Source organism: Labrus bergylta, chromosome 6, assembly GCF_963930695.1.
Source record: "Labrus bergylta chromosome 6, fLabBer1.1, whole genome shotgun sequence".
NCBI classification, from domain to species: Eukaryota; Metazoa; Chordata; class Actinopteri; order Labriformes; family Labridae; genus Labrus; species Labrus bergylta.
Window position 1 is genome coordinate 2,540,897 of NC_089200.1, and position 12,561 is coordinate 2,553,457.

General features: G+C 42.4%; 2 protein-coding genes across 7 annotated transcripts in view; both read right to left on the reverse strand.

Annotated features, from left to right (window-relative positions):
- The window catches only part of mast2 (microtubule associated serine/threonine kinase 2), a 160,886-nt gene extending 158,853 nt beyond the window's left edge, over positions 1–2,033 (reverse strand). The window contains 1 exon segment of the mRNA XM_065955551.1: positions 1,199–2,033. Within this exon segment, the coding sequence (XP_065811623.1) occupies positions 1,199–1,279 (81 nt within the window). The 5' untranslated portion in view covers positions 1,280–2,033.
- A 2,380-nt stretch (positions 2,034–4,413) lies between these two features.
- Positions 4,414–12,561, reverse strand: part of pde4dip (phosphodiesterase 4D interacting protein) — a 44,887-nt gene continuing 36,739 nt past the window's right edge. For 5 of the 6 annotated variants that reach the window (XM_065955556.1, XM_065955555.1, XM_065955552.1 and 2 more), the window contains 11 exons: positions 12,404–12,523; positions 12,037–12,226; positions 11,726–11,850; positions 11,455–11,589; positions 11,241–11,342; positions 10,920–11,104; positions 10,655–10,786; positions 9,562–9,700; positions 9,009–9,055; positions 8,710–8,839; positions 4,414–7,351 (listed from right to left, as the gene is read on the reverse strand). In XM_065955556.1, the coding sequence (XP_065811628.1) occupies positions 7,212–7,351; positions 8,710–8,839; positions 9,009–9,055; positions 9,562–9,700; positions 10,655–10,786; positions 10,920–11,104; positions 11,241–11,342; positions 11,455–11,589; positions 11,726–11,850; positions 12,037–12,226; positions 12,404–12,523 (1,445 nt within the window). In that variant the 3' untranslated portion in view covers positions 4,414–7,211. The remainder of the gene's footprint in view (positions 7,352–8,709; positions 8,840–9,008; positions 9,056–9,561; positions 9,701–10,654; positions 10,787–10,919; positions 11,105–11,240; positions 11,343–11,454; positions 11,590–11,725; positions 11,851–12,036; positions 12,227–12,403; positions 12,524–12,561) is intronic. The other variant, XM_065955554.1, reaches the window with a different exon arrangement.

Here is a 12,561-nt window from a genome sequence, read left to right on the forward strand (position 1 = left end):
ACTGAGTCATTACACAAGCATCATCTTCACTCACCATCAGAGCAGAGATTAGCTGTCACAGTGCACTTCAGACTTCCCCCACTAACCCGCTCTGCACTCGCTTCCCCTTGCAACCCAACACACGCACGAACTCACACACACATTCAAATTCATAAGCCGAGGCATGCACAGTATTCAGAACTCCGTGTCCTCAGACACTTTTGATGCAATCTGTGATATTTTCAGCCGTTTTCAGGCAATCGCCACAAATGATGCAGATATATTTGACTGACAAATGTCTTTAAGAAAGGCAGCTAGGGGGCCTTATCCTCACTCAAAAAACCGATGCAACTGCACACCAGCTGCAGGCATCATTCCACCACTATGTCATCCTCAACTGAGGCTTAAAATCATGCACATGCAGAATCTAACACTCACTAGTTAGCATAATTAAGCTGCCTACAATGGGATGAACACACTGCTAGATTGTTCTGTTGTCAGGCTCTTCTCCACGCCATGATGTTCTTATGAATCCAATCTAAACAGGCGATTTCAGTCCGGCTATTTGACATCAGATCTTTAACTCAGATTTCAAAACCAAATTCTGGAATGAGAAAATTCAACAATCCTGCAAGATCGTGCACAAAGAGCAGCATACTGCACAACTCCACATCAACAATCCAGAGAGCTGATTGTTGATTATAGGACACAGCAGACGAAGACATACACCTGTTATCAAATCAGTATAAGAGCCCGATTGATTAATCAGCCAGCCGATATCAGCATATCCAGTGATTATCGTTCTTAGCTGATTTCATCGCAGATATGACTAAATGTATTCACCAGTCATTTAGCATTTCATTATTTTAACCACAACTTGTCAACTTGTGTGCTGTTGTGCACACCAGTTGACATCTAAAGTGTGTGAATATGATAATTATGTTGTGCACACAAGTGAGATGATGACTTGTCACGCAGGATAATTACCTTCTGCTGCAGAAGTTATTATCTTGTGCGCACAATAAATGATTGTTTACTTTCCGTGACTTCAGAGGCTCCCTACATTTGAGTTAAAGCAACAGAAAAGTTCACAATAAAAGTCAGTCTGTTCTCTTCGAGCCCTGTGCGTGGACTGACAGGTTCAACAAGGACACAGACAGACACTGTCACTGTAAACAAATGTTGTGATCACTGTGAATACATGACTTTCACTACTCACCGCATCTTTGTCCTCCCCTCCGCTCAGCTGCTGATCCATGTTGCACAGTTTCCTCTTGTTTTTATTCTCTGTCCTCTTCATGCTCCACTTCAACACACAGTGTGTATGCGTGTGTGTGCGTGTGTGTGTGTGTGTGTGTGTGTGTGTTTAGGTTTGGTCCAGCCTCCTTGTGTTGTGGCTGCTGACTCTGTGACTTCACTGCAGCGGGTTAAACAGGCTCAGTGACACCTCGCTTGTTGATGCAGTCTGTTGAGCTGTGAGTCGTTTCATCCCCCCGGGCAGAAGCCAGGCCTGCAGCAGATGTGCTTAAATTAGAGAGCCCTTGCAGCACTTCTCATGCCGACTCCACATCTGGATAACCCGCCTTTTGACAAGCTGTCAATCAAACCTGCGGCACGATGCGTCAGTGTGTCCTTGAAGACAATAAAAAGGGTTTATTTTACAGGTTTATCATTGTGTCCTGCAGAGAAACGTCCATGATGCTCTGTGTTCCACTTCAACTAACACAACTTTGTTAGTAACTTAGCTGCTGTTAGCTCCCTGCTGCGTGACTAGCTCAGCGGCTAACAGCTAACGTCTACCTGCCCAGAAACACCGTGACACCGTGACAGGTCTGTCCGCGCGCCTAACGGTCGCTTCCAGGTGAATCCCGCCCGAATCCCGTCGGCTTTCTTTTTTTTTTACCGTCCCCGGTGATTTATCCGGCCGTCACTGTCCTCTCCATGTGTTCCTCCATCCTCAGCCCCTCAGGTAAAAAGCTAAGCTCCGTGTTGTAGTCGCCGGGTGAAGCTCTGTGTCGAACTGCAGCCGCGACACACGGCACGGCTCTGCCTGTTTCCTGACTCTATCGCGGTAACTGTGACGTCAAGCCGGCGAGAACGAGAATTCAACATCCGGTTCACCTTACCAAAACAAAAGCACGAGGTGTTTATTTAGCGATATTGTTATTTTGAATCTTCTCTTTTGAATTTGATTAATCTTGTTTTTTTTAAAATATTAATGTGTATTCATTGTTTAAGGATATGTATAGATATATATATTATATTATTATTACATTATACTGTATATTATAATCCTAAGAATATACTTATATTTATATTTATAGCATTTATTTATATCTATAGCATCCCATTAATCCAGCCATCCATATTTACCCAATAATTCACTTTTTTTTAGTCTACATCTGTAAATTTTGTAATTACTTGTACATTGTTGCACTTTCTGCTTATTTGCACTTCTGGTGAGATGCCAAACCTCATTTCGTTACTCTACACTTGTATATGTGTAATGACAATAAAGTTGAATCTCAGCTCATCTCATATATCTACGGAGCCCCTGAAGTCCCAAAAAGTATTTTTTTATTGATTTTTTTTACACACAATATTTTTTTTGTTTACTTTTTGGGTCTTCAGGGTCTCTGTAGTAATCATATATTGTATATAAGCGCTAGGTTCCTGCATATATTGTCTTGTTTATCAAAAATAAAAATATCAACTATCACGTTATACAGTCTGCTGATGCTTTTAAAAGGGCCCTAAAAACCCACATTTTTAACAAAGCCTTCTGCTTGTGCTTTTAGTTTCGTTAGTTGCTTAGTTGATGAAATTTGTTTTTATTTCTTTTCTTTTTTTTCCTGTAGCACTTTGAGATTTTTTTGCAAAAATGTAAAGTGCGTTACAAATTAAATGTATTATTATTATTATTATTATTATTATTATTATTTCATATAATAATAAAGAAAGACCGGTTTCTGGGCAGTTAAATGTTGGCAGGCAGCCCTATGAAAGATAGTAAACTCTTTAATTCAGAAAAACAGCAGATTTGTTTGTTTCACGGTGAACACAATACCATAGAAATGTGTTGTTCTTTTAACTTTATAAATTCAAATAACATCAACGCATTCAGATGTGCTGCTTGTCAACAAGCAAGGGGGGGGGGGGGGGGGGGGGGGGGGGGGGCTGAGAGCTGACAAACTTAAACCAAAGCAGTGGCACAAAATGTTCAAATTTTGCAATGACAGTAGGAAGCCTCCTTTAGGGGGCACCATCTGACAGCTCTTACTCTTGTTGCCCTGCTAAGCGTTGCATGTATTATTGATGTGAAAACTAAAGTCTGCCAATGAAAGTCACCAAAGACAAATGAGGAGGAATAAGCCGTCTATCGGAGAGAGACAAAGAGAAAGGAAAAAAAGAGGAAGAGGAGTCAGCATTAGCTGGATGAACGCTGGTTGGAGGGCCCCCCAATTGATTTTTGCCTAGGGCCCCAACAGACTCTAGAATCGTCACTGAACGCATTTGGTCTCATTTCAGTGGTATTGTGTTTTGTGTATGTCTCCATGCCTTGATTAAGAAGCATGCTGCTTTACTTTTAAAGGTAAACTACCCTACTTCCTGTTGTGAGTTTCAACTTGACTCTCTGAAAACAGTCTGAGTGAAGATTTCCTCATGTAAAATTCCTCACGAGCCACAAACAAAGCGAGCCATGTGTCAACCCTGAAACATGTGACTATCAAAATAAAGCTCAGTAATACTGTGTTTATATTTCATGTTCAGTATCTACCTGTGGAAGTCTCCGCTCTGTGTGTATGTGCAGAAAAATGTCAATGAGAATTATGATATTTGATTGTTTGGAGTCTGCTGCCATCTACTGGGAGACAAACGTGCCTAAAATGTAAAGTCATATTAAAGACATATTATCCAGTCTTAGTGGGAGTGTCTTTGTTTTTTAAATCTGAATTATATGAAGAAAGATATCAGTGAAAATCCTGATGCTATGATATGACACAAGAAGCTTGATAAAGATCAAAATGTATTTTTTGAAAGACTGATTTTCCTCAGAGCTGAAAATCAAAATGTGTTTTGTGAACGTTAACATACTTTTTAATAATTCACGTATTGCATATTAACTTTTTGCTCAGTTATAACTTGGAACAGAGACGTTCACGTGTCTTCTTCTCCTTCTTCGTAGCATCAACGGTGTTTGTTGCTGTTGTTACAACATTCTGACTTTCCAAACTGAAACTAAGTGAACACACTGAAGTCAGAAGAACGACTTCCCAACGCGGAAACTGGGACCAGCTGAGCAGCACCTGAATGCAGCATTAATAAATGAACTTTCCTTGCCGTTTGTACCCTTATCTGTTGCTCTTGCTTGAAACACCTGTGGAGCTGAATTCTACTTTACACCTGATGTGAAGAAACAAAAACAGAGACAGATGTTGTTTTGTCCCTTTTTATTAAAAAGGTTCTTTTCTTTTTACCCCAAAACATTTTTTTTTTATAAAGAGAACATGCATAGAAATACAGCTGGCCTTTGTCCAACAGCATCAAATAAAAACTTGCATTGATGTACGCTCTCGTCTTGAATCTGTACATACATGAGCTGTGGTTCATGAACCCACACAGACACTGAGAAAGACACTGAGTTTGACCTGCGGGAGAAAACACAACTAAACACTTCAACTTCAACTATTTGTACACCTGATTCATCAATACGCAAGTTTTCCACTTTGGTTGATCTTATTGCTTTTATAAATATGTAGCTCTAGTGCGTTTTTATGATGCTACTTTTCCACTTTTTGTTTTAAACACTAAATCACATTAAAGGTCACATATTATACTCCTTAAATAAGTCTCAGAGCTCCTCAAAACATGTGTGTGACGTTTCTTGTTCTAAATCCACTCTGATCCTGTATTCGATCATGCCTATAAACCCCTCTATTTCAGCCCTGCTCAGAACAGGCTGTTTCTGTGTCTGTACCTTTAAATATGTAAATGAGCTGTGTCTGACCACGCCCCCTCTCTGTAAGGAGCTTGGGTGGCTCTGGCTTTCTCGCTCCATGTCCTATTGTTTATGGTGAGAAGGCAGACTCAGAGGACAGAACAAACACCTAGCTGTGGGAGTGTCACCCACCTGGGGGAGGGGCTACTGCCCTTTGTGATGTCATGAAGGGAACATCTCCAAACTGCCTGTTTGAGCACACATTTTCTGAAAAGTGGAGCAGGTGAAAGACAGAGAAAACAGACTTTTCTCATCATTGGGGGAACTAGACACACCCATTAGTGTTAGAGGAACATGGTACATAATATGTGACCTTTAAGCTCAAAATGAGAGGCCCGTTAAAACTCCTTGATTGTCAAAAAGCTGGAGATTATCATCTAAGCTTGAACAGAAAACATGGCACTTTAACAACCCAAACATCCACAAAATGCAAACTATAAAGGCTATTATTGCACAGTAACCCAAAAGATTGCATATTTTTCATCAAAGTAATATAAAGGGCGTTGACGCCACAGTTCATGCACAGAAAACAATCAGCTACACTACTATACAGAGAAATCAAGAAGAACTCAAAAAGAAAGAAAGCCAGTGTAGAATACCGAAATTCCAGAAAGGATGATTTGCACAGTGAGCATCAGAGATCCTGCAGAGGATTCAGAGAAAGCATCCTAAATTAAAGATGACTAAGAATTGATTGTTGTCTTGAAAGTGATTGTCACCTCTAGGGAAGTAGAAATATTCACAAATTAAGCATGAAAAGAAAAATACACCTAAATATTTATATTAAAAAAAGATAAAAAAGTGTGGTCCGCATTCTGGTTTTAAAGCTGAAATGTCATCTCTCTTGGACCGTGCACTCTTACATTAATCAATCTTCTCCTGTGGGTCTGTACCTCATGCTTGTTTTATCTTAATAACACTGGTTCATTAGAAGGCTTTCCATCTCTGCAGGTTTTGTGTTTCAGCAGGACAAACTGGGTTGGACCCTTATTTAATTTTTTTTTAAATATCTGACGAGAACTGACTCCTTTTTATTTTTTGAACAGTAATACTCTGGAGTGGATGAATCTGGAGATTTAAATCTGAGTAAATATGAGGAAACATCGTCTACCAGCTATGACTAAACTGCCTACTGGTAGTTCTATCAGTGTTGTATCAGTAGTCGGCCATTTTTATGACACTTGTTGTACAATGAGGACTAATCAAAATCTACTGTTTCATCAGAGAGTATGGCTTTGTTTCCACAAGCTGCTCAAAGCACATGCAACTATTCTACACGCTTAACTACAAACATGAGGCTCGACAGAGACCGACAGGAAGCACTTTGCAGTTTGGTTTTGGCTCTTTTTTTTAAAGCCCCTTTCCTGCTGGTGTCATGTGGAGTTTTGTTCCTTGAGTCCCTGCTGAAGAACGAGGCTGAAGTCGGCTTCTGATTCTGAACATCTGATTGAAGAGATAAGAGGGATATCTTCCACTTGTGTTGCAAAACCAGGACAAATTATCATGTTGAAAAGCAGAAAGTTGTTGTGTTGATGTTTTTTATCGACTCAAACCAACCTAACGTTAAATAATGTAAAGGTCGAGCCATAGACTGTTTGAGAAAGTGGACGTAGGGACGTATAGCCGATAGGTCGCACCGCATGTATGGAGGCTGAAGTCCTCAAAGCGTGCAGGCCCAGGTTCAAGTCCGACTTGTGGCTCCTTTCCCGCATGTCTCTCCCTGATTACCTCCTTTATCCACTTTCCTCTGGAGTAAAGGCAAAAAGACCAAAACTAAATCGAGGGTGACGACCCACATTGGTTTGTGCACACCCTGAAAGTCATGGTGAGACCAGATTTCCAGCATGGAGACCGCCATCGTTGCAGTAACAGACGGGCGACATCACTCAGGTCTTTGTAAAAAAGGTGGGAAAATTAGAAACTCTGAATAATAAGCCAACTTCAGCCGAGCTCAGTCTGGTCTCGTATGAAGAAGAAAAAACATTTCAGTTGATGTCCTCTCCTCTCAGCACCTGCACACACATCTCACCCATAATAAAAAACTACACTCTTTAACATTTAGTCACTCTCAGCGACCTACAGAAATCTGACAACACAAACATTCCTCTACACTCAGACGGACGTCACTCAACTGAAATGTTCCTCCAGCCAATAAGAGAGCCAGAACCTTACAGCGTTTTCTATTTGAACTGTAGATGTTGATTATGAGGAGGAGGAGCTTGGGGCTGGTGCACTACAGGAGCACTGACTGCAGGAGGCGCTCGTGGTGATGCGCTGCTCCCTGGACAGTAGAGGAAGAGGAGGAAGTCAGAGGCCTCATGACACCCCAACCAGGAGAGAAGGCGAGCTCACAGAAGCCTCCGGCGTTTTCACCTGAAACACAAACGAGGAGACGTTGAGAAAATTGTCATTTCATAACCTTACTTCACATTCGTCATGATTCACTTCAAGAACCTCGCATCATGCTTTAATTTAAATCTACTGTGTCTGTTTTGATTCTGTTTTCATGATGCATATGTTGATTTTTAAGCATGTTTAAGGGTTTTTAAACGTGCCACCATCTTTAAATGGGTCGTCTCTAAACTGGAAGGTCGAGGGTTTGATCCCCAGCTTCTGCAGCAACATGTCCCACATGTCCTTGGGCAAGACACTTTACCCCAAGTTGCTCCCACTGCTTCTTCAGCGACGTTTGAATGTGTATGAATGGATGAGTTAACACTGATGGACTCTTCACTCAGCAGCCTCTACCTTCAGTGTGTGAATGTGTATGAATGGATGAGTTAATACTGACGGACTCTTCACTCAGCAGCCTCTACCTTCAGTGTGTGAATGTGTATGAATGGATGAGTTAATACTGATGGACTCTTCACTCAGCAGCCTCTACCTTCAGTGTGTGAATGTGTAGATGTGACCTGCAGTGTAAAAGCGCTTTGAGTAGTCAGAAGACTAGAAAATAAATCTAAAAGCTCAAGTCAATTCACCATGTTATCATTTAAATGTGCTACCTTGTGTTTTAAATGGCTCATATTTACACACACAAGTCAAAGACTCTTCTTTTATGTTTCCTTTTCTTTTGATGTTTTCTTCGTTTTTCGCACCCAAACACCAGGACATGTTCCTTGCATGTGTGAACGTACTTTGCAAACTTGATTTTGATGTGATGCATGATTTAGTCAAAGCAAACTCCATCACTCTTGATAATAGAAACAAACATTTAAAGGACTGAACCAACACGTATGGTGCACATTAGTGGTTTTAAGGGAATCATTAGTAACTTGAAAACATTAGCTCCAGTGGATAACGGCTTCAGCGAACACAACATGTTTTTACATTCTCCTTTGAGTTAAACACACACTGCAGCCAACACACTATCTTTGCAAAAGCCCTCAGTCCAGTCTTTCCCTCTCTGTCTCATTTCATGTATCTGCCTCTGTAGGCTTCAAATCTGTATGCATACATTATTCACCTTTATTTCTGCTCATATCGATGTGTGTGCTTTAAAATCACTTTTGAAAATAATGTTCCTCAGTGATTAAAATCTCTGTGCAGACATGTGAGGCCCTGATAGTTTGTCATATTGCAACTTGTTGGACCTTCTTCCTGTTCAAATTTAGTCACACAGGCTGAAAGCGGGAAATTATCGTTATTTAAAGGGTTTTCAAACAAACACAAGCAGCTTCATGGCATTGTTAGGGGGCTGAAGAGTGCACAGCATAGCAAGGGGACTGTACCTTTGCTGAGCCAGGGGTGTGAGGGGGAGGAGGAGGAGGAGGAAGAGAGGGAGGATGGAAAAGAGGAGGCAGGGGAAGGGGGAGTAGTGAAAGGGGCGCGGTGCAGGGAGGAAATCCTGAGCTGGTTCTCCTGAGGAGCCTCAGCAGGAGTCAAAGGAAAGAGACACAGTGGGAGAGAGGTGAGAAGGTGTGTGGCTTTGTCTCTGCTTGTTGAGAAAACTAGGCATGAGCCGAGTTCATCCTACCTGCAGGCACAAAATATGTTAAAACCAGGACTAACGTGATCCAGCTGAACTCACCTGTAAGTTTGTCTTTGCTTTCCTCAACACGTCCCGGGTCCTCGACACTGTAAACAAACACACAGAGCGTCTGTAAGTCGACATTTTTATCATACATTTGATTAAAAGAAGGTTTCAGATGAGCAGTGAATATACAAGATGCTGTCTATCTGAAGCTGTCCTGAGACTGAGAATGAAGAAACAGGAAAAAGTCAGATAAATAAAAGGTTAAAGGTTGAGGTCTATGTGTCATCTCTGTGTTTTTTATGAAGTCTGAGGCTACAGGCAGTGCCTCAGACTTTCAGTTTAGACCGCCTTTCTTCACAATGAACTTTGCTTATAATCAGGAGAGTCATTTATTTATAAGCTCACGATAAAACATCTTCAAATGTTTAGAACTCGTTGGGTTAAAATCATGAAGAGATCAAATAACAACAGACAGCTTTGCATGAATAATAAGAACTAAAATTTAAAAATTGTTACATAAAAAGTAATTTGGTCTTTTAGTAAAAATGAATCCAGTGTTGTGGTTGTATAAGATGTAAGAGGAACAACAGGAGTATCAGTGACTCACGTTGGCTGACTATAAAGTGCTCCATGCTATCTTTGGTGAGGTTGGAGCTCTTCACTCTCTCCATGGCGTCCTTTAGAGCCTCCTCTTTCTCGGAAAGCCTCAGATGCAGAGAGACAACCTCCTCCCTCAGAGACTGATCCTTTAAAACAAGCACAGACATATGGTGTAAGTTCACAACAATCATGAAGCTGCAGAAATCAACGTTTGGAAAAAATCATCGTTTTAGGATGTTGTCTAGTGAATACATTTTGATTAAAGGTCACATATCCTCCTCCTCCTCTTCAGTGTAAATAAGTCTCAGAGCTCCTCAAAACATGTGTGTGAAGTTTCTTGTTCTAAATCCACTCTGATCCTCTATTTGATCATGTCTATAAACCCCTCTATTTCAGCCCTGCTCAGAACAGGCTGTTTCTGTGTCTGTACCTTTAAATATGTAAATGAGCTGTGTCTGACCACGCCCCCTCTCTGGAAGGGCTTGGGTGTACTCGGTCTTTCTCGCTCCATGTCCTATTGTTTACGGTGAGAAGGCAGACTCAGAGGGCAGAACAAACACCTAGCTGTGGGAGTGTCACCCACCTGGGGGAGGGGCTACTGCCCTTTGTGATGTCATGAAGGGAAAATCTCCAAACGGCCTTTTTGAGCACACATTTTCTGAAAAGTGGAGCAGGCAGAAGATGGAGAGGATGGACTTTTCTCATCATTGAGGGGTTTTGTAGACGGACTAGAGACACATGTTAGAGTTAGAGGAACATGGAAAAGTGGATTTTGTATAATATGTGACCTTTAAACTTCACATGTCCGGAATACAATCTTCAAATGTTCTCGTGACTAGTGCATTCAACTCGCACTGACTTAAGTTTTATCAAGTTAATAATAAATTAAATAAGTCTTGATAACTACATATTTCCTTGCAGTCTGACATTAAGTGCTGCAGACTTATTCAGCTCTCTCCTCCTGGATCTAAAATGTTCCTGTCAGAACACCTCAGAGAGTGTGGTACCACAGATAACATGAAGTAAATATAATATAAGGTGTGCGGATTTCGCAGAAAGGAACAAAGACCCTCCTGTCCCAGCGTTGTTTGTTGTCTGACCTGTTTGGTTTCACTTTTGTCGGGCAGAGCAGCTCTCCAGAACATCCGGAGCAGAGAGTCCGACTCCTCCAGGATCTGTCGGAGGGTTTTAGCGTCAGAAAGCAGCTTCCTGACAGAACCTGAATCTGAAAGCTGAGAGACACAACAGACAACTTGAGTCAGACACCTCACTTTGTCAGCGTTTGAAATGTCTTATTGCAGCAGCAGCAGAATATCGTTGGTGTTTGGCGCCACAGCAGCAGCACCTGCTCTGTTCATCCCTCACCTGATGAAGCCTGAACTCCTGCGCCGCGTTCAGAGAACTCAGGCCGACCTCCATCTTTCGGAGGAGGGCGCATCCCTCCAGGATCTGCTGCTGCAGAGCCTTGAAGTCATCAATGTGGCCCACTGCGTGTCGGCCATGACGGTTTGCGAACGAGCCATCTGGGGCCTGACCCTGGAGAGTCGAGGCTGCAGGGAGGGAAAGTAAATGAGTCAAGAGGCTAACAAGAGGTAAATTAAGGAGAGAGTAGAATCAAATGAAACTCTGACACGTTAATGAACGGGTGAAAACCGTCTCATTGTGGCCTGAATGTGATTTTCTCACCCTGATTGTCTTCAGCTTCTTCTTTGTGTTTCTGAGCGGTGTGCAGAGGAGAAGACGGGCTGACGAGTCCAGTGTCTCTCACGGGCGGCGAGGGGACGTTATCTGTGTAAGGACAAACATCTACCATCACTGAGCTGCAGAAACCGTCTCCTTTAAACAACATATTTCACTGTTTTGGGGGTTTTAAAAAAGTCACTTTATTTTCCACACTGACCGTTGAAGAGTTTCCTCCTGGACCGAGGCAGCGCGTCGCTCTGTCTGCTCAGCTGCTGCTCCAGCTGACTGTGCAGCTCTTTGGGGTCAAACGCCGCACTGCTGTGTCCCAGATGGTCGCCGTCTCCGGCTTTACCTGATTATGAACAACAAAGACACAAATGTTGATCAAAATCCACTCAGTAGCCTTTTTTTTGACAAATACAAAGATCTATCTGCAGGAAACTATTAAAAAGTTAGTAAGAGGCTGGAGATACAGTCGCAGCTCATACCTGTGTGTGTGTTTGCAGGGACTCCACACACTCTGTGGTACACCTGCAGCTCACACTGAAGACCGTGGACCAAACTACGGCTCTCAGAAAGCTGCTGCTGGAGGACGCTCACCTCATGCTGGAGTCTAAAGACAGGGACACGTAGAGATATGCATTATTAATCATTCAAAGTTATTCTTATGAATTAACTGAGGATCCTGAACCCTCATTTTCTCTCTCTCTCTCTCTCTCTCTCTCTCTCTCTCTCTCTCTCTCTCTCTCTCTCTCTCTCTCTCTCTCTCTCTCTCACACACACACACACACACACACACCTGTTGACGGCCTCCTGGTTCCGCAGTCTGTCCTGTTTCAGCTGTGAAATCTCATGAGTTCGGGCTTCATCCTCACTTTGCTGCTTCCTGATTTGCTCTGCCCACCTCACAGCTTCTAGCTCCGCCTCCTTTAACCTTGCCCGGTCCAGGAGCGACGCCTCCCTCAGCTGCTCCGCCTCCTTACTGCCCTCTGCAGGAGGAAACATGACAGCACGGGGGATGAGCGAAGGATTCAACCCCAAATGAAACCAAAACTAAAACCAGGACTTTGAATTCTTGCAGAAAATATCGAAATCTGCTGAACACATCTTTGAAGATTATGATGTTAGAAATGTCAGTGATGTTTGTTTTTGTATTGAATGCTGACCTCTGGTGGCTTGTTTGAGCTGGTTCTGCAGACTGATGTTCTCCTCCTTCAGGAGTCTGATCTCACTGGAGAGCTGACTGACCGAGTCCAGACCCTGGATGTAGATGTTGGTAGGAGCACCTGGACAGAAAACATTGATAAAAATAATTCAACCAACA